At 28.7% G+C, this 23,163-nt stretch overlaps 2 protein-coding genes across 3 annotated transcripts; one reads left to right on the top strand and one right to left on the bottom strand.

Annotated features, from left to right (window-relative positions):
• Positions 1-281: 281 nt before the first annotated feature.
• Positions 282-13,443, bottom strand: rempA (intraflagellar transport protein rempA). Its single transcript, XM_029301176.2, has 12 exons — positions 12,967-13,443; positions 12,593-12,840; positions 11,935-12,253; positions 10,492-10,711; positions 9,032-9,613; positions 8,192-8,480; positions 7,205-7,337; positions 6,052-6,543; positions 5,117-5,403; positions 4,113-4,389; positions 2,564-3,468; positions 282-1,451 (listed from the first exon to the last, which is right to left on the bottom strand). The coding sequence occupies exons 1-12, from the start codon at positions 13,228-13,230 to the stop codon at positions 1,139-1,141; spliced, it is 4,329 nt and encodes a 1,442-aa protein (XP_029157009.2). The 5' UTR covers positions 13,231-13,443; the 3' UTR covers positions 282-1,138.
• Positions 13,444-15,512: 2,069 nt separating this feature from the next.
• On the top strand, positions 15,513-21,198 carry Tpr2 (Tetratricopeptide repeat protein 2). Of its 2 annotated transcripts, none has more exons than XM_085487659.1 (11): positions 15,513-15,808; positions 16,561-16,649; positions 16,837-16,961; positions 17,028-17,216; positions 17,294-17,412; positions 17,496-17,649; positions 17,733-17,897; positions 18,612-18,780; positions 19,285-19,431; positions 19,511-19,651; positions 20,250-21,198. In XM_085487659.1, the coding sequence occupies exons 1-11, from the start codon at positions 15,726-15,728 to the stop codon at positions 20,357-20,359; spliced, it is 1,491 nt and encodes a 496-aa protein (XP_085343785.1). In that variant the 5' UTR covers positions 15,513-15,725; the 3' UTR covers positions 20,360-21,198. The 2 variants fall into 2 exon arrangements, with proteins under 2 accessions (XP_085343785.1, XP_029156999.2); XM_029301166.2 differs by having other exon boundaries at positions 19,511-19,663.
• The last annotated feature ends 1,965 nt before the right edge of the window (positions 21,199-23,163 follow it).

Below are 23,163 nucleotides of genomic sequence, written 5' to 3'. Positions count from 1 at the left end.
TAAAATTAAATATAAATTATTATATTGCTTCGTTATTTATTAATGGTTTGAAAAAAGTGATAACTTGATATTTTTTAGTATTTTTATTTTCGGATTTTTAAAATAATAAGTTTTAAAGTAGTTAAAAATTTCAAAAATTTATCTTCTAAATTCTTAGTTTAATCATCTTTAATATTTATGAGTTTAGGAAAATAGAGAGATGGGATTATGTGATTAAGAAAAAAATCGTGGAAACAGGATGTGACAATATACATGTAACACTGCTTTATAAGCGTGTAACAATAGATAAATATGTATTTGGATGTCAGAAACAAATATATAAATCACTACTTCACTAGATTTATTTTACAAAAATATCGTAAAAATATATAAGGACGGATCAAACTGATCTAATTAAACGTTTTATATACAAATTCTATTGCATCTATATAATTACTTTTAACTTATTATCTCTAGTGCTTTTTTTCATTACTTAATATTGATTGATGCCATTTACTGAACTACGTGATGCATAGCTCTTCGTTTTTTAGCAGATCATCGAGTTAGAGTCTCACGTATTTATAGAGATCGCTTATTTGTTTAGGAATAATTATTAGTTGAGTGTGCTTTCTAACAGACATCTTTAGCCCATACATGTAATACTTTAAACATGTGTCTACTTTATCCTATTTCTAATTTAATTATTTTTTCATTTATTAATTCTTTATATAGGGTATCCCAAAATTATACCGACAAATTAGACCGGTACTAGAGAATCTGAAACTAAAATATTAATATATGTAGAAAATTGTTTGACTAATAAGACACTATTTGAATAAGAATTTATTTAACATTGTTTAAAGAAGACAAGACATTGTTAACTAAAAGCTCAGTATTACAGCATTATTGAGTATTCATTCGGCGTCACACTCCGTATTTATTACTATTTAGTCGAGATTCATGTTCGAAATCGACAAGTTTTTTTATGAAGAACTGATCGATATTTTTGCAGACATTACATTTACATTTGCAGACATGGGTTTATTGACAAAATCTTGCTTTAACGTCTTATAATCATCTGAAGTTTGTCAATCTAATTTTGGGATACTCTGTATATTAATTTTCTAATTTGAAATATTAATATTTTCTTAATAAAACTTCATTCTCCTAATAACTCTTCAATTCCGTCATCCTTATCGGAACCATCCTGCCGTTGCACCGTCATTTTATACCCTAATTGCTCGAGAAGATTTACGTTGAAGTAATAACTCAAATTAATTCCTGGTACCAAGCGTTTCAATTCCTCGATGGTAGCCCAAGCTTTCTCAGTGTTTCCTATATTGGCATAATGCTGTGTAATTGTCGCAAATAAATCACCGCGACGCACCGATTGTTCCAAATTGGATCCTTGGGAATCCAGTAAATATCGGACCTGTTGCATTGCCGTCTCCGTCTCGCCTCTCTCAAATAATCTGTATAACAAGAAGTATAGACATATTTAAATGTATGGAAGACATTTTTATATCTCATAGTTAAAGCTTGGTTCCTTACTGACCACGTTGAAATTGTGATGTCAGAAGCTAGAAAATCGACGAAATATCTTTTCATTTAAAAATCTAAGAATTTTCAGCGTGTGCTTTCTTACCTCACAATCTAACAAGGCCATGGCGAGGTTCCAAAAGTCTTAAAATTTTTAATTTTTTAACAAAATCGTAGGTTCCAATTTTGTTCCTTTATGTACTTTAATCGAAAAAAGATATTTATTATTCTATTCAATCAATAAAAAGAAAAATGATCGTTTTATTGGTAAAACGTTTAGGGTCAATATAGGAATAAAATAATGAGAAAAATTTTCATTATTTAAATAAGAATAAATAATAATAAACTGAAAAAAACACCGGCATGAAACTAGTCGTTTCTTATAAGTTTTTGAACGCTGAACAGGAATCTGTCTTCAAAATTGTTCCACACGTTACAATTTTAAGAGACATGCTAAGTTTGTGAAAATAGCCACTTTTTGTAACTTGGATTGCATTAACGTGATGGAGCAATTTTGAAGACAGATTCGCGTTCAGCGTCCAAAAACTATAAGAAACGATTAATCTCGTTCCGGTGTTTGAGTCATTTTTTCTTGAACATTGTAATAATAAGGGTGTATACTCAAATCTTATAAATAAATTCTATGATTTTCCAGGTATGTGTGTACTTTTGTTCAAAATTCCAAGTAAAATTAAAGTATTTAAAAAAATTTTAAATACAATTTTAAATTAAATATATTTTTGTTATACATAATTTTTTAACATAAATAAAATATTTTTTAATATATTTTAAAATAAGATATATTTCAATATACTTTATATAAACCTAATAAATTTTATATTCTTTAAAGGTATATTTGACAATAAAATCAAAGGGACAATTTAAAAAAAATTCCCTGAGTTCAAAATAAATTCCATGAATATTCCAGAATTTTTCAAGGTAGAAAAAATTCCCTGAGAATTCCAGATTTTCCAGGTTTTTCCAAAGAGTATACACCTTGATAATACAATATCTACAATATCTGTATAATAAAATATTTGATCACCTTTTAATATCCAAATAACGCTTAATCGTTGACATTCTGTTGTTGACCAATTCCACCGCTCGCTTGTGAACATCTGGATCACGCGGTGTCGCTACTTTAATCAGACACTTGCTGGCTTGATTCAACGCGTCCAGCGCTTTGTCATAATTCTGAAATTCATCGATCTCTACCTGCGCGCATGCTACATAAAAATTCGCTAACAGATCCATCGCCTTGCCTTTGGAATAGAAGCTGATAATATTTTTCAGAATCTCCGGCTGATTCTGCCAGTCTAAGGATTGCAGATAATTGCCTGCCATGATATAGATCTCGCTGTTCCGCGACACTTGCGCGAAGAAACAGATCTTCTCGGTGTCGCCAGACTTGAGCAGCGCTTTCATAGCGCGCAACTTGTTTCCAGCTTGTGTGAATTTCTTGGTCGCGAGATGGTAATTTCCTTGATCGAAAGCTATCTCTGCGATCTTCTCCAGCGTATAGATCCTCATATTTTCGTGCTCCGCGTCGTCGTCGCCTCTCTTGTCAACCGTTAATTTTTCCGCGAGCTCCTCGCTCAACACGACGTTATGCTGCTGAATCAGATCCAGGGCTGCCATGTAGTCCTTCCCGGTCGCGAGCAAATCTACCGCTTTGTCGATCTGATCATTTTGCATGAAGTAATCGGCACACTTGCGAATCAACGCTGGGTCGGAATCCGCGTTTACATCCATGATGATCAGCTGTAACGCGCTATATTGGCGCGTTCTAAAGGCAACATCCAGAGCTTTATGCAAAAGATTGGCTTTGTGGTACAGCATCACCGCGCGATCCGGCTGATTGTTGTCCTCGTAGAATTTGGCAACGTCTATCTGCGAATGTCGTGGCGCTAAAATAGCCAGTGGCCATAGTTCCTCCAGCATGTCATGCTCCTACAAGATAATATATATAAATTAATATGTTCCAAAGCTGAACAAAAAATTCTTTTTACAGTCATTTTCATTTAAATGTCGCTTGATGTCGCTACTAGCGCAATGTTGCGCTTAGATAATTTTAAAATTAGCTAGATAAAGATGAGATAAATTCATTTTAGATAAGATAAAGCTAATTTTGTTTTAATTATATATATAAAATATAAGAAATATAAATTAATGTTGTGATAATTTTTTATGTAAATTAAAACAAAATGAATATTATTAAAACAAAATAAATAATTGAAACTTTTTACAGCAATTTTCTTAGATGATTTTAAAAATAGCTAGATAAAGATGAGATAAAATATATAAATTTATCTTAGATAAGATCAAAATGATTTTGTTTTAAATATATCCCCAGATAGCCACAGTAATTATTATGACATCATTTTGATGTCAAAATGCATCATTTGCCATCAAAATAATGCATTTTGACATCAAAATGATGTCATAATAATTACTGTAGCTATCTGGGTCTATATAAAGATAAGATAATGCCAAATTTTCATCTAGATGATTATTTATATAATTTTATTTAGATAAGAACAAACATATTGGACATTCAAGCAAAAACTATTCTATTGTAATATTAAACATTTTACCTTGCACAGTCGAATTGCGTTAGTATAAGCTTTAGCAACTGTATAAAAGTGGATCGCTTGTGACACATTATTCTTCGATTCGTAATGGGCGGCGAGATGATATGCTGATGCAGCATGACCCGTTTTAGTCACCAATTCGCACACTTCGTCCTCTCTATTGAAATAACAAAGTAGTCTTGTCATCGACAAAGTGTCCTTTGCCTGCTCGTAAAGATGCAAAGCAGTCTCCATGTCGCCAGTCGACTCGGTGTATTGGGCATGCCAATTTTTAATTTCCCTACGACATTATTATTAATATTACTCTTTGTTATAAATAATTTTTTTTCTAATTAAGGGGATCCTTCACGATTGTCTGTTTCATCGACCTATTATAATTTTCGTATACTTCTAGTCTTGTATTGCATTAATTTGACGGAATTAAAATACTTTTCTACGATTACAATACATACATCAATGATTTCAGAAAAACCGAGAAATAATTACAAAATTATAGTTTTCCTTTTATCTCGATATGACGTCTCAAATGACAGACGAGCTATCAATTCATTATATTATGTACTTTATATAAAAAAATATACATTTTTTATGAATATAAATATAAGAGAGGAGATCCATGGGATTAAGATACATGAAAAAAAGCACCGTTATCCTCTAAATCTAGATTAGAAATCTAATCTAAAAGTATAGTTCATATTATGATTCATACGTATGTATGCATGCGTTATAGGTATAATAGAGCAAAAAACAGCAATACATATTTACGTTCAAAATAGTAATAATATTAAACATAGCAAAAAATGACTCCATGTGTGCCATGTACACATGGATTTTTGATACATGTTTGATCTGGATGATTTATAACGTGAAATTAAAATATCAGTAATTATTCTTCGAAAATCAGTCTGTAATTATCAATATTTTTGATTAAAAAATGAGGTCATTACTATTTTGTTGGAGTTCGTCGTTCGCTGAAGGATCCCCTTAATGTTTTTTGCCACACTTACAATTCCTCGGAATTATTGAGATAAGTAAGGAGCTCCCGAGGTCTCATCAAAAGCATTCTGGGCACCTCAAATCGATGGCAATCGGCTTTGGTGTACATGTCGATAGCTTCCGCCACTTTACCTTGCTGCTCTAGTGTACGAGCGTAATTATAGTAGCTTGTCTTCTCTCGAATCTTATTCTCGTTACTGGCTAATCCAATCGCTTCCTTGAACTTGCTCTGGGCTTCGAACAACTGTCCAAGCAGATCCAAACGTTTCGCTTCCCGAAATAAATGTTCGGCATCAGTCTGTGATTTAGAGACCGTTTAATTTGCAAACAGTAATTAAAACTTTATATTTAAATGTAATATGTTAATGTAATAACCAGTGTTGTGCTTAGATGATTTAAAAATTAGCTAGATAAAGATGAGATAAAAATATGTAAATTTATCTTAGATAAGATGAAGATGATTTTGTTTCAAATATATAGATAAAAGATAAAATTATATGGCGATTCATCTAGATAATTTTCTAGTTAATAATATTTTTAAGACTGGTTATGTAAACACAGTTATAAAAAGTTTTAATTATAAAAGGGATATAAAATATACGTATTCATATTTTTATTTATTCATTTTTATCGCTTACTGCTTAAATTCTATTATTTAAGTATTTTTATAAGCTATAATTCTAAACCAAAATTATCTGGAAATTATTTCAAATGATTTTGGTTTAGAATTATAGCTCATAAAAATATTATCTTTACTAAATTATCTGAAAATCATTTCAGATAATTTAGTAAAGATAATACTATTTTTCATCTAAAATGTAGATATAGATAGTACATATTTTTATTATCTATATAAAGATAAGATGCCACCAAAGTTTCATCTAGATGATCATCTATATAATTTTATTTAGATAACAGCAAACAAACTGATAATAACTTAACTTACATAAAGACCAAGTTCAACAGCCAGTATTCCTACTTTTGCTTCTAAATTCAAGGTATCGTTCTGCATCGCTTCACGTAGAGCCCGTGCAGCATTGGCTTGCTTCATATGACCGAGACAGAGAAGAGCCATATTCAGTTGCTTCGTTTTCACGCACATTTTGGCCAAGCTTTTCCAAACAGTCTCATTTTTGATCGATTTAATGGCTTTAAAAGCCTCCTCCATATTCGCCACGCTAATATGATAACTAAAATCCATCACTGCCTTCTTCGTGACAGAATCGCAGTCTCCCAATTCTTCGAAATCTCTCATTAACAACTGCGCGACCTTGCTGTTTCTATCCACACTCTTTTCAGAGTTTAAAATAAAGATGTATGGCGAGTGCACACCTAATAATTGGCAGTTCTCGTCAGCTATCGGCTTCACGTCTTGCACGACAATACCATGATCTGATGTCGCAAATAATGATACCAATACCACAGGAGCTTGTGTAATCTAAAAAAATATATTAAACTATATTATTATAATTAAATAATATAAAAAATAAATTCTTAAAATATATTAAAATATTAAATTTATTAAATATATTATTAAGATTAAGACTTCTGGATCTTCGCCGCAACTATGTTACATTGTGACATCAGAGGCAAAAAAGCACACACTAAAAATTCTAATATGTCATTTTTTTAAATAAAAAGATATTTCATCAAAATATCTTTTTATTTCGGAATGGCATCTAAGAATTTTTATTAAAATATATTATAAAATACTAAATATATTGTTAAGATTAAGGTTTCTGAATTCTCGCCGCAGCTATGTTACATTGTGACGTCAAAGGCAAAAAAGCATACACTGAAAATTCTAATATGTAATTTTCAAAAATAAAAAGATATTTCATCAAAATATCTCTTTATTTCGAAATGGTGTTTAAGAATTTTTTTGTGTTTTCTTGCCTCTGACGTCACAATTCCAACATGGTCACTGAGGAGTCAGAAGCCTTAATGTAAACTAAAAATTACAATCACGTATTCATATTCTTTTTAACTCTTTATTTAAACCTCCTTATTTAGAACTTATAAATAATAATTTATTTCTATGTAATATATTTATTCCTATATAATGATAAATATTTTAATATTTTTTAAAATGATATTACCTTATTATTTTCGCCCTTATAGAAGTTCTTAGAATCACGACTTTCCAATCTTTGAGCTCGACATACAAGTAATCTAGAATCCTCCATATCCCAGCAATGCGCTGTAACTAATCTTCCTCTGCATTGTGCAGTTCTAAAAAAAAAAGAAGAAATCTTATCATGCTAAAGTTTCATGTTCTTACATAATAATATGTATATTGTATATTATTGGAATATGCAGAGTAGTTCAAAAGTCCGACAATGACCAATTATCTCCGACAATAGTGATTCTATGAAAAAATGTTAAATACAAAAGTTGTAGGGCTCAAAATAAGGCACTTGATGGTGATCTTAAATTTAACTTACAAGTCAAATTTAGAGAGCTTTCCAAAACACCATAATTAAATTATTTTTCATGAAGTAATTTTTTAGTTATTAAGGTTTGAAGTTAACAATTTTTTGACATAAAATGTAAAATATTTTATAAAATATTGTTTTCAATGATCAAAAAAGAGATGTATGTAATTTGCAACATATTTTTTAAAAAGCAACTGTGTTTTCTTTACACTAATTGATTAATCTCATTATTCAGTGCATAAAAGTATTAAAGTATGATTACCGAAAACTGAATATTTTACAAGATATTTTATATTTTATGTCAAAAAATTATTAACTTCAATCTTCATAACTCGAAAAGTACTTAATGAAAAAATATTTCATAGTGTTTTGAAAAGCTCTCAAGATAAGCTACAAGAATATGCAATAAAAAATAGGGGGTTCAAAAAAAAAAAAATAATAAAATTGACCTTGAAATGACCTCTAAATTTGACACCTAGGTCAAAGTCTAGATCACCATCAAGTGCCTTATCTTAAGCCCTACAACTTTTGTATTTAACATTTTTTCATAGGACCACTATTTTCGGAGATAATTGGCTGTTGCAGGACTTTTAAATCACCCTGTATATGGACATATAATATAGACAAACAATATATAATTTTTTTACTCACAACATGGAGTCGTCGTCAATGATGTCATTTGACTCTCCGAAATCAAACTCGTGGACCTGATCGCTTTCAATGTCCCAAACGTATAAAATCGAACTGGGCATCAAATTCGCCATTGCAACAGTGATTGAGACGCAGCGGCAATCCGAATTACATCTAGCCTCGATGATTTCGGCAAAGTCACTGATTGCCTCATACGTCGCCATAGCTCGAGTGTGCAACTTAGCTTCGTGCTTGCCCAAGTCCCAGATCTTCAGGATCCCATTCAATGAAGCGACAGTCAAATAGTGTCCTACAAACCAGTACAAAATAATATTCCTAATATTAGTTTAAAAATTATTTCAATTTACTTAAAAATTTATTACTAGTGTTTAGATGATTTTAAAATTAACTAGATAAAGATAAGATAAAAATATGTAAATTTATCTTAGCTAAGAATATGATTTTGTTTTAAATATATCCAGATAAAAGATAAAATTATATAGCGATTCATTAGATAATAATTTTAAAGACTGCTTATGTAAACACAGTTATAAAAAAATGCAAATTATAAAAGGGATATAAAAATATATGTATTCATATGTTTATATTTATAAATTTTTATCGTTACTGCTTAAGTTCTACTATTGAAGTACTTTTATGTGCTATAATTCTAAACCAAAATTATCTGAAAATTATTCCAGATAATTTAATAAAGTTAATGCTTTTTCTCATCTAAGATGCAGATATACCATAGATAATACATATTTTTATTATCTATATAAAGATAAGATAACGCTGAAGTTTCATCTAGATGATCATCTATATAATTTCATTTAGATAACAGCAAACACTGTTTATTACTCGTCAATTCCATCGTGATCGGCTCGCCCTCTTCCGGCAAAGTGGGAAGTGTCTGAATGACGGAACCTTCTACAGAGCGTAATTGAATGATCACCGGAGTCAGTACAATCAACGTATGTTCATAGATGAGCATCTTTTCGGTGTCGCAGGCGAAAGTCGCCAAAACAGTCGTGCTGATACTGGGACTTTTGTTAATACGACTGACGATAATCTGTCTACCGGAAGAGACGGCGACGTACTCCTTCGTAACGGCAATTGCCTGCACCTGGATCTCCGTCTTCAACGTATAGCTCTGCCCGTCCATCTCGAGCAGAATCTGCGTCGGTGTAAGTTGACTCGCGCAAACACCATCGTTGTATACAGCGCACATCGGCTGCTGACGCAGGATGAACACGTTGGTAATGCAGTTGACGGCCAAAAGAGAATTCCGTGATAAACTGGTGCCCCACACCAGTTGCTTCACCGTTCCGTGAATCGTGCAGCACTCCGGCATGCTCGGCCAAGCGTTCTCATCGCTATCGGAAGAGGATTTTCGCTTCCACAAGTAGATTGTCCCCAGATTGGTTCCAGCAGCCAAAGTATCTAAAAAATGCAAAGGAAGATGTTAAAAATAAGTCATTTTTGACCTAAAAGCGGAACCTAAATCAATAATTGGGAATTTCTGGGATCTTCTAGAAGCAGAAAATAACAATTATTTATCCATCAAGTCCGAGTAAAGTTATAAAAATTAAAAAGATTCATTGTCGATTATTGGAACAGCGAGATTTTTAAGCTTTATATTTTTGATATATATTCAAAATAAAATCAATTGTATACTTATATATTGGTAAATAAGTAATTATTTACCAATATTTATACTAATAATTACTAATAATTTTTAAACGGTATTAATAAAATTATTATTACATAAAACAAGACAAATATCAGTTGTTACTTACAATCTTAATTTATATTAAAAATATACATTAAACTGTGCAAGAAAATTAATACATTAAAAATAAAAAATATATGCATTTTATATATAATATATATATATATAATGCATATATTTCTTATTTATATATATTATATATATATATATATATATATATATATATATATTATTTATATATATTATATATATATATATATATAATATATTAAATAATATATAATATTTACACTGAAAAAAATTTTTTAACTTGACTAAACCATTTAACTAAATATTTTGTTAATTGAACATATAAAAATAAAAGCTAATTATTTGCTTGCGAATTATTAACAGTTGAGAAACACTTCCCTGTTGTTTTCAAACTCGCTTTGATGAAAATAATAAAATAGTACGAGGCAAACAATTGTGCAATACTATAATTGAATTGACTAATTGAATGAATCTTGACAAAAAACCTTATATAGGAAAATTAATTCAGATAGACCTGATCTAAGATTTAGGACACATATTGTTCAACTGTAGGTTTTACCATTGCTTTTGCAGAACGCTAAACTGGTACACATTTCCTGAGGAGTGGCAATGTTTCCGTTAGATGAATCTGGAGGCGAGAGAACATACGTGTCACCTGTATAAAGATCCAAACATCGTACAGCGAGTTCTCCCGTGAGCACCGCCAAAGTGTTTCCACTGATCCAGCATAAGGTAGTGCTGGTACTGCGCGATATATCATTTCTGCTACTTAATTTTACCTAGAACAATATGCAGCGCAATAACTTATTGATGTATTTTGTCTCAAATTAAAAAAATATAATAGTGTCTCAGCAACAATAATTAAGAAATGAGGTCCATACACTAAATGCAAGGTTGAGAAGTAACTCATTATTGTAACGAAATTACACTTACAGTTAAAATTTTTTGGTAACTAACTTAATTTCATTTCTTTTTCTGCATATATAACTGTAACTTACAATTATATTTTTTTGGTAACTAGTAACTAATTTAATAGTTAGTTTATTTAAAACTTAGAGCTAACAACTTTCGGAAAGTTACGATTGTCTGAAACTTTATGAATTTTTTAATTAAAAAATCTGAATCCCATAATTTTTATTGTAACAAGGGAACGGTCGGAAGTGATTCTCACCAATTTTAATAATTCTTAAATATGTTGTAGAACATTGAAAAATATTAGACCCATGTTTTTTTAGCGGCGTATCTCGACGTTTGGAGAGTAAAACACCCCCTTAAAAAATCGGTTTTTTTATTTCTGAGCTAATACCGTCGAAACGGTAAAAGATATAAAAAAATGTTTCAAATAAAAGTTTTATGATTTTTAATGTTCTTTAAAACAATGTAATCAAATTTTTCAAAAATGTCAAATTTTTTCAAAAATTTCTCTCTTTCCATAATTTGACTATAAATGTCGAGATACGCCGTTAAAAAAAACATGAATCTAATATTTTTCAATGCTCTACAACATATTCAAGGTTTATTAAAATCGGTGAGGGACACTTCCGACCGTTCCTTTGTAAGTACACAATATTGATTATTGTGTTAGAAGAAGTTAATTACAAATTAACAATTAATAATTTATTACAAGTTATTAATTTAATATATTTAATATATGTATATTAATTTAATATATTAAATGTATTTTTATATTAAATTTAAAACAGTTGTAATTTATTGCATCTAAAATAATATAGCACATAATCAAGTATGTAATATATAATTTAGTAAAGCTTGAAATACATATAATTATTATATTTAAAATATAATAGTCATTGCAAAAAAAAAAAAAAAATAACTGAAAAGTAACGTTTTGTTATTTTTTGAGTTATAATAATTGTAACTTGTTATTTTTTGGAGTCGGTAACTGTTAATTGTGACTAATTACTTTTTCAATGAAAAAAACTTTAACTATATACTTTTACAAACTAACTTTCTCAATCTTGATTAAATGTAAACAATATACCTTGGTCAATTCAGTGAGTTCTCCATTGATTGAATCTGACTGAAAATGTCCAATATTTAATCCCTCTGTCATGATGATAATAGAGTCCCTAGTCTGATGATACAACAAACAATATAATGTTGCACCATCAGTATTGAGAACTTCCTTACATTGTCCCTGAGAGTCAACAAAGTATATGATACCAGTTGCAGTACCAATATAAAACGAATGATTGTCTCGCTGAGTTGAATTAACTGTCGGTGCAGCGGTTCTTGGACGCCATGAACTAAATAAATCCAAAGCTCTTTCGTCGCCAGCCACTGCTGCCTTTGCTAAGCCACTGTAAACAATCGTTCAAAATAAATAAATATTGAATAAAAATTAATCTACAAACAGTATTTACTTAGAACAGTCTCTTTTAACTTCAATTACTTTTAGCAATATTAATTTTATAATATTATAATAAATAATAATAATAAATAATAAAAAAATAATAATTTATAACTTATATTATGAAATAACTTATATTATAAAAATATAAAATCTATACACTATATTAAAATTCAATTACCTCATTTATAAAGAATGTCCCATTTCAATTAGTTTCAGTGATATTAGATAATATTAATTTAAATGGGGAGCATTCTGTGAATAAATATATTAATGATATGTGTCATACCTAATGTCAACAGCTGGTTTTGGGGGAACTGTTCTAAATGCAATTTGTGTAAAAGACTCTTTTAGTTCATGATGGAATGTCATAAAAAGTTGTCCTCTGGAGTCTATTTTCCAGCCAACTAGAGATCCACTGGAATCTGCAGATACCAAGCGACCGCCAAACTGGCTCCATTGCAAAATTGTGATAGATTCTCGATGAGGAGTTACTACTACAGTGAATTCTTGAGTTCCAGTATCACCTGGCCATACCTAATAACAATTTAACACTCTTTCTTATAATAATTCCAGAAACAATTATTGACTGATCGATGAATAAAATCATGACTGGAAAAGAAATTCTATGCTTTCTGTAGCCTCTAGCATTGTAATACTAACGCGTAACTCTCCACTTTCCCATCCTGCTGCCAGCCATGTCCTCTCAGGATGCCATCCGAGTGCAGTTACTTGTGCCACAATGTGTCCTGGTGACTCTATGTCCTGAACAGGTTCACCTTGGTCATCATAAATGGTAACAAAGCCACCCTTGTCTTGAGAATATGCGGAAACAGCTAACAAGGGATAGTTGTTGTGCCAAGTTATAAAAGTATTAATTGAAGCAGCTTCAGGATTTTGCACTCGTATGTCAAAATATAAAGTCATTGTTTATCACAGTAATTTTATATTAATATATTATATTAGATTGAAATTTAAATGTGTATTTTACATTAAGAGAGAGAGAGAGAGTGAATCTTATTAAATTAATTTAATAAATAATTTAATTTAACTGTTACATTAGATTTAATTACAATTTTTTAAATATTACTATATCTTAGAATAAATAAAATTGGACAAATTATATTACATTATTGAAAAAAATTAATTTTATATAATTGAATATATTTTAATAAATAAATTCTCCTGTTTTAAAATGTAATTTTCACATGTATATACATATATTGTGTGTATGCATGATGTTGTCATCATTGTCATGGAGACGCTTTGATGTTTCGGATTTCAGCACGATGCGTATGAAGCGACAGAAAGTCTATAATATGTTTAAAGGTGCCTTTTCACGAGCCGCTGAAACTGATTGTTTGAGCGACAAAATGAGTTCTGTGAAGTTAGCCTATCAAAATTAGATTTTCGAAATTTCAATAATTGGAATCAATAGTTGGTCTTTAATTGATCATTATTGGTCATATTTTAGCTTTTATTGGTTATTAGTTTGATTATTATTAAAAAAATAAATATATCAATGTGAAGTTAGCCTACCTAAATATACAATTTTAATAGATTTTAATTAATTATACGTCAAATCGATAGGAAATCGATTGTTGGTCCCAATTATGTCTTTAGAAATGATTGTTGGTCGATTATTTACTAATTATAACAAAATAATTATTTTTCAATTGCTCACACATACAAAAAAGCTTTTATTTTTAATCATTTATAACTCAAAAATTATTGGTTCCTGGACATTTTCGCTGAGGAAAAATCGTCTCCAAATCGCCTCAGAAATCTTTCATTAACGTGAACGCGAGCCACTGGACACTCAGTATACTATAATATTATTAATCATATGTTATAACAGTAAAATATATATTTTTTTTCCTATAAAAAATAGAAATCGTATTTTTATGTGATTGTGTGATAAAATAATAAATTATAATAAAAATTAAAATAAAACAAAAAATAAAACTGTAAAGTGATTTGAGATACCTTCTAATCTTTAAAAATAAAAAAAAACTATTAGAAAAATATACAGATATGTACATACACGAAGTAAAGTAAAAAGACCCAAAACTTTTGCATAAAACCCGTATTAGACTACGGATTAGGATTGAGATTAGATTGAAATTTCACCAATTAGAGCAAAGTTTACAAGCTTGAGATAAGTTTTTTTGATTCTGATTGGTACGCATAAGATCTGTTATATTTAAATTCAATTTCAATCCTAATTCATAGTCTGGTACAGGCTTAAGGCCAGGTCTACAATGGGTAATTTAAACCCTAAGCCTAAAGAAATTGACCAATCAAAATTAAGTATGAGAAGAATAGTCGACTGTGATTGATCAATTTCTTAAAGCATAGGACTTACGTTACCTATTGTGGACCCGGCCTAACGTATGCATATATGCGTTATACACGTTTAAACGGAGAGCACACATTTTTGCATAAGGCCGTATCTACAATAGGGGGTCGATTGTATAACTTTTTCGAAAGTAAAACGTGAAAAGTGAAAAATTTTCGCCAATCACGCATTGATTTTAAAATGAAATCAATGTGTGATTGGAAGAAAATTTTCACTTTTCACATTTTTACTTTAGAAAAAGTTGCACAATCGACTCCTAGGTGTAGTAAACTCTAAGCCTTAAGAAATTGATCAATCACAGTTGATTATTCCCTTCATTCTTGACTGTGATTGATTAATTTCTTAAGGCTTAGAGCTCACTACACCTATTGTAGACCCGGCTTAAGCATACGCATAAGAAATTCGATTGGTTGAATTTCTTATGCATACGTTTATAGACTATAGATCAATCAAGATTCTTACTTATGCGCTTATGCAAAAGTGTGTGCTCCTCGCTTTATGGACCAATCAAATTTCTTATGCGTAAATTTCATGTGTTATGCGTTATACAAAAGTCTGTGCTCTGGCCTTAATTAAGCAACTAACGTCATTTTGACGTAATTGGACGTCAAAATGACGTTAGTTTGCTATCTGGAACAATTGTTAACTTTTATTTCTCGCGAATTTGTAGCTTGATTGTCTGTCTAATTAGCTTTTATTAATTTTTTTTACGTAATACAAAAAAAAATTTTAAAGAATTAATTTTTGAGCGTGGGTGATTTTGAAATCCAATAGTTTCAAACTGTCACCGCGCAGAGTCGCTAGTGTCGGTTCAGAATCTATCCGCTACTCCTGTCTCATCATGTTCTGTGTTTTATGACATATTAGGAAGAAAGAGAGAGAACGAGAGAACATGGAAAACACTTTTCCGAGTTTTGTGTGCACATTGTTCATTGTAGTATCGTAAACTGTCTACAATATACGCGAAACACGGAAAATCGCGCGTTCTTTTCTCTCATAACATTATTGAACTATCATTATCGTCGGTTATTCTTGTCTTGCTTACAATTAGTAACAGAGGAACATGGCTATGGCTTTTTCGGATCTGAGCAACATTACTCCTAATGTCGCGACAAATGTTGAAGAAACAACGGAGAATATCAAAGAGTGAGTTTATTTCTTAGAAAATGAGGCGGTTGATGCAATTTAAAATTCAGTTGCACAGCGGGACGTAGATAAGAATAGAACAAAACTGAATTATGAGCATTTTTTTCTCGAAAAAAATGTACTCTTATACAGAAAACTCTTTATTTTTGTCTACTCGTTATTTTTGTTATTTACATTTAATTATAATAGAATTTATATGAGTCTTTAGGTTAGGATTTTTGTATTTGTCTTTTTGTAATTGATAAAACATATTTATAGTTATATATTTATATATATTTATTTTAATGAAATAAAAGATATTAAAAACAAATATTATTGTAATGATAAATAAATATTAAAGAAATTGACCCTAATAATTTAAACTTGTTGAACTTACACTTTATATTTCTAATAAATATTATTGCAATGTTTAATGATAGTAATGCGAAGACTAGCCATGCTAAAATGAAAAAGAAAATAAATATAATTATGTATATAAAACAAAAATTTTTTTAAATATTACAAACTAACACTGGAGAGATTAAATATCAAAATTTGATCAATTAGATCAAATTTTTTTTTTTATGTAAATTCCAATCTTTAAGCTTTAAATGTTTAATGCGTAGCGCAATACAAACCTACTATTTTAATTTTGTTTTTCTTATTTTGTCTGAGTCATAGCACTGTATGTATCTATATAAAGTGTTACAACTTACAGTAAAACACATTATATATATAAATTACTGTATGTTTATTATATTTTATATTTACAGATTGGCAGAATCGAAAAAAGAAGCTGCTAATCAATATTATTCTCAAAAACAGTATAAAAAGGCATTGAGTGGTTACAGTGAAGTTATTGGTAAATATTTAAAAATTTTATTTTAAATAAAAATAGATAATTTAATCAAATAAAGCATTAGTTAATATTACATAATTATATAATTATGTAATATTAAATAATGCTTTAAAATCATTATATAATTATTTTAATAATTTTAGGATTCTTATTTTTAATAGATAATTACAATGATTAAAAAATATTTCAGAAATGTGTCCTAATGTATCGCGCTACTATAGCAATAGAGCGGCATGTTACATGATGCTGGGACAATATCGAAATGCATTAGCAGATACTAAAAAATGTATCGAACTGGAGCCACAATTTTCCAAGGTATGCTGATGATTTAATCTGTTGATCGTTGTATGTTACATTTTTTCTGTATATATTTATTTTCAGGCATACATAAGAATGATCAAGTGTTACTTGATCTTCGGTGACATTGTAGAAGCTGAAACCACAATAAAAAAGCTTTTAGAGTTCGATCCCAATAATGAATCGATAGCTGCAGAGCAAAGGGACTTAGCATATGTACAAAAGTTTCTTACAGATGCTGATGCTTCATATAATGCTAAGGATTATCGCAAAGTAAAAGATTTATTACACACTTTCTTATATTAACAATCCATTGAGATTATATAATTATTAAATTTAATTTTTTGTAGGTTGTATATTGTATGGATCGTTGTTGCGATATAAGCACATCTGGCACATGTTTTAAGCTGACTAAAGCAGAGTGTCTAGCCCTTTTAGGAAGATATCAAGAAGCTCAAGATATTGCAAAGTAAGTTGCTTCACTATAAATTAAGGGCATGTAATACAAAACATAATATATGCATTCGTAAATCTGTATAAATTCATCCTTAGTGATATTTTACACATTGATAAACAAAATGCTGACGCGATATATATCCGTGGAATGAGCTTGTATTTCCAAGATGATGTTGATAGAGCCTTTACACATTTTCAACAAGTATTACGACTTGCACCAGATCATGCCAAAGCACTAGAAATATACAAGGTAGATAAAACGACAAATTCTTCTAATTTATATTTTATTAAGAGTACGCACATTATTTTCATACATTTCTTGTACTCTGTCAGAGAGCAAAAAGTCTAAAGAAGAAAAAAGAAGAAGGTAATGCAGCATTTAAAAAGGAGCAATATCAAGAAGCATATAATCTTTATAACGAAGCATTAACTATTGATCCACATAACATTATGACTAATGCTAAATTACATTTCAATAAAGCAACAGTAGCAGCTAAGGTATTGCACATCAAACATTGGCTCTTTTAAAATTAATACTTGAATAAGTGTATTATTTTTATGTATAATACAATCATTTATATACAGGTCGCATAGGAAATTGCTGAAACTAATCAGCTGTCATTTTTTAATGCATGCAGTTATTCAGAAAACAAAAATTGTTGGAAAGAGGAAAGTTCAGTTTTTAATGGATATAAATAAAATATTTGTATACCAATTTATTTTATTGATAAAAAATAATGAAAAAAGAGTTAATAATCACATAAAATCACATAAACTAATGATAAATATTTTTAACAATGCCAGATTTATAGCAACTATTAAAAGGATCGTCAATAACATTAAAAATGACATGTTATAGAAAGAGTTTTTACGAGTTTTCGTAAAAGAACAGAATTTTGTACAAATTCAGATGGTGCACACTTTAAAAATATTTATTATTTACATATGTGATTATTAGCATATTTTTATTTTTTTTCAATAAAATAAACTGGTATACAAACATTTTATTTATATCTATTAAAAACTGTAGACTTTCCTCTTTTCAACATCATTTTTGTTTTCAATAACTGCATGTATTAAAAAAATGACAGCTGGTTAGTTTCAACAATTTCGTATGGGACACTGTATAAATTTTCAAAAACTACAATATTATGCAATATAGGGGGAAAAAGATAACCTTTTGTATTATACTTTCGCTTTATTGATTTTTAGTTAGGAAAATTGAGCGAGTCCGTAACAGAATGTACTGAAGCTCTGAAACTTAATGAAAATTACTTGAAAGCTCTTCTTAAAAGAGGAACTATCTACATGGAACTTGAACAACATGAAGAAGCTGTTCGAGATTTCGAAAAAGCATGTAAAATGGATAAGAATAATCGTGGTATGAATTTTATTGATTAATTATAGTATTAGTATAGCAGAAATATTCATAAAAATAATGTATATAGAAGATTAATGAGCGCATAATATGTATATTTATTGTTTTCTACATTTAGAGTGTTTTAAAATTACTGGATCTTTTAATGCTAAATTCTTTGGCCAATTTGAAATAGATTTTTTCTTAGCTAAAATGTGGAAAAAGTCTTTACTACAACTTCCAATTTTTTGCATTATATCTTTGTAATTAAACCTTAAATTATTATTAACTAAACTGGTATTAAACTAAACTGAAATTATTAATTGAATAATGTGTAATTATCTCCATTTAGCTTTCGAAAATATAGCTTCCTAAAGAGTTTTTTTCAAGTTCTTATAATTAAAAAATTATTGATGTCAATATTTTTGTTTAAAAAAAAAATTGACTTTAAATTGACATAAGATTCTTTTTCATTAAAAGAATATCTGCGATGATTTTGGGATACTATATGTTTAATAATTTTTATAGAAAATAAACGATTACTCGCAAAAGCGAAATTACTGCTAAGAAAATCCAAGAGGAAAGATTATTACAAAATTTTGGGTATTGACAAAAATGCATCAACTGAGGATATCAAAAAGGCGTATAGGAAACGAGCTCTGGATCACCATCCAGGTAAAAAAATGAAAATACATTATTTGTTGCATAACTAATAAACTATGTTCTTATTATATTTTATTATATTTGTTATTAGATCGTCACGCTAATGCAAGTGAAGGAGAAAAGAGAGAACAAGAAAAAAAATTTAAGGAAGTTGGAGAAGCTTATGGAATTCTGTCAGATCCTAAAAAACGCTCTCGTTACGATCGTGGTCATGACCTAGATGATAATGAAGGTGGTTTGCAAGGTTATTATTTCCTAGTAATTATACAGGCTGGAGCATTTAAAGTGTTACAAGCTGTTATCTTTGAAAGTACACATAGCAAAAAATGTTTCAAACAAAAGTTATTTAACTCGAAGGGTGATATAAAAGGTGCCATTGATTTGACCTTAGGTAGTCGTTTGAAGGTTACATAAAAGTCATTTTCAATTTCTTAAATGGGAAGACTTATTTCTCAATGTATATTCTTATAGCTTATCTTCAGAGCTTTTTAAAATATTATAATGAAGTATTTTTTTTATTAAGTACTTTTTGAATTGTGAGACTCAAGTTTACAATATTTTGATATAAAATAAAAAATATCTGATGAAACATTTAGTTTTCGGTAATCTTACTTTAATACTTTTATGCACAAAATAATGAGACCAATTAATTGATATAAAGAAAACAGTTAATATGAAAAAAGTATGTACTTTTTGAGATAATAACTTGTAACACTCTCTAAACATCCTACCCTGTATATGTTACTTATAATATTATATATTTTGTGGTTTTTTAATTGTCTTATAATATTGTATATATCGTATATAATTTTTCTTGATTTTATTTCTAGATATGGATCCCAATGCAATGTTCCATTTCTTCTGTCAAGAGGGAGGGGGTTTTCAATTTCAGTTTCAGGATGGCTTTCCCGGTGCTTTCCAATTTCAATTTCCAGGTTAATAATATTCTTCAAAAGTATAATATATATATTACATATATATATTACATCACAGTGTAGCTGTGTATATGATATTCTAGAATCTTAATAAATACTGCATCGAATTTTTCAAATACTTAAGCCGACGATGCAATGTAGTGTAATTACTTGCGTTTCGTAATTTTGAAACAGGTATTCATTTGTGCAGTTATGCATATTTATTTAAAATACTACTTGTAAATATCACATTTACTATTCTATTCTATTTTAATAAATAGATCTTCAATTAACGGATAATTAATTAAGAATGTTAAAATTAATGTCAAAGTGCAAGCAGTTTTGAAACCAGCGATTTTGAGGTCTGAAACATGCTCGTACCTGACGAAAATTTTTTGAATGAATAAGAAAAGCAAATACTAACTTTTTAATTGAAAACTTCAATTGAAAACGTTTTCAAAAAGTATTTGACTTCTTGATTGAAATCTTAGACAACCGTTTATTGTCATCGTGTTTAGCATATTATATTAATATATCGAAAAAGATGACAATTTTATTTGATTGAAAACACATTAGTAATTAGCGCCCTCTTTCCTAAAAATTGTTCAATTGCTCATTTTCGCGCCTCATGTCTTTCGCCCGAAGTGTTTTATTCACTTCATCCTCGATCTAATTGATGTGTAATCATTGAGACTGAATGCTTTCTCTTTTTATTCTAGATTTTCTCGCTTTAATCTTTACTCTTATTTATAATCTATTAATTATAAATGGAAATATATAGTTTGTAGGAAATAAAGCTATTCTCTTCTCTCTGGAATAGAAAGATGCGTGCAGATATATTAATAAAATATGGTTTTTCTTTAAATTTGTGTCTAAATATCCATATTAGTTTTAGATTCTTACATTATTACTATACAAGTCCGAGCAACACGATTATTGTAACATCATTGATTAAAATAATATTATTGACATAAATAATAATATTGATTAAAGTAAATTAAAATATGTTTATATATTAGAAAATCCTCCAACCTCATATATTCCGATACTCGTATGGACTGCTAGCATCCCTCTTTTCCCATATACAGGATGTCCCATAGGAAATTGCTGAAACTAATCAGCTGTAATTTTTTTTAATGCATATAGTTATTGAGAAAACAAAAATTGTGTTGGAAAGAGGAAAGTCTGCAGTTTTTATTGGATATAAATAAAATGTTTGTATACCAGTTTATTGATAAAAAGTGATGAAAAAAGTGCTAATAATCACATAAAATTACATAAATTAATGATAAATATATACAACAATGCTAGATTTAATAGCAGCTATTAAAAGGATCGTTAATAACATTAAAAATGACATGTTAGAAAAAATTTTTACGAGTTTTCGTAAAAGAACAGAATTTTGTACAAATTCAAGTGGTGCACACTTTGAAAATACTTATTTATCATTAGTTTACATATGTGATTATTAAAATTTTTTTCATTACTTTTTTTCAATAAAATAAACTCGTATACAAACATTTTATTTATATCCATTAAAAACTGCAGGCTTTTCTCTTTTCAACACAATTTTTGTTTTCTCAATAATTGCATGCATTAAAAAATGATAGCTGATTAGTTTAAGCAATTTCCTATGGAACACCCTGTATGTATACAATAGATGATGCATTTAGTATAATACAAAAATCGCTTATTGTACCAATCACGAACATTATTCACTTAATAAATGGTTGTACATACTAAATGCATTCAATGTAATGCTTTGAACTGAAATGAAGACATGTTCTATATATATATATATATATATATATATATATATATATATATATATATATATGATTTGTATATATAAAATAAAGTAAAATTCTTTTGTTTTATAATTTATTATTGAAATTTATTTTACCTTATTTATTATGTGAAAGTTGTGAAATTACAACAAATTACAATATATATAATAATAGAAATAAATTAATAAAATTAATGGATTAAGACTTGGAAGGATGTAAATATCATTGTATTAATCATAATTGTGATAACAATAGAGTAATATTGAAGAATAATATTTTTTAATAGTTTGTTAATAATAGTAATATTAATAATAATAATGAATATAATATATACTTCTTACTTATTGTTAGTATTACAAATTTATTAACTAAACAAATATTTTGCCGATAAATCTACGCTTTGTAATATCAAGTGAAAAATATACTATTTATTATATATTTATTATATATATTTATATATATATATATATAAAATATAATATTTAAAAAAATGCTGCAAATATTACATAAAACCTTTCAGGCAAAATCGGTAAGTAAGATTTCCAATTAATTATTTTTTTTAACATTTTATTCTGGTAAAAATGCTTACATATAGCTCATAAAGATACATTCTTACTACTTTTCATCATAGTCTCTTTCTTTATAGGCATTTGACTACACGAAAAAATTAAGGAATCAAAATCTTTCTATCTTGTCGGTAGAAAGCGGGAATCTTATACTTCTTTTTGCATCCATTACACTGCTCATCCTTCTGCACTTTTTGATATCTTCATCTGAATAAAATTGCTTATCACCTTCTTGGTTTTGATTCATAGATCTTCTGTCTAGACAAATCGCGCAATAAAGAAGAAGATTGTGTAAGGATTCTTTATACGAGATGTAGCATTTTTGTAAGTATTTTTATAAAAATAGTATTAAAAAAATAAAGTAATTGTATTTTTAAAATAAAAATAAAACTAAATATTTTCAAATAAAAGTAAATAAAAATATGTGTTTATTTAATTACATTTCGCAGTATTATATTTATGAATTAATAAAAATAT

This window comes from Nylanderia fulva, unplaced genomic scaffold, assembly GCF_048542155.1.
Source record: "Nylanderia fulva isolate GAGA-0341 unplaced genomic scaffold, ASM4854215v1 Scaffold59, whole genome shotgun sequence".
NCBI lineage: Eukaryota > Metazoa > Arthropoda > Insecta > Hymenoptera > Formicidae > Nylanderia > Nylanderia fulva.
Note: the sequence above shows the minus strand (reverse complement) of the source record. Positions and strands in the feature narration are given on the sequence as shown.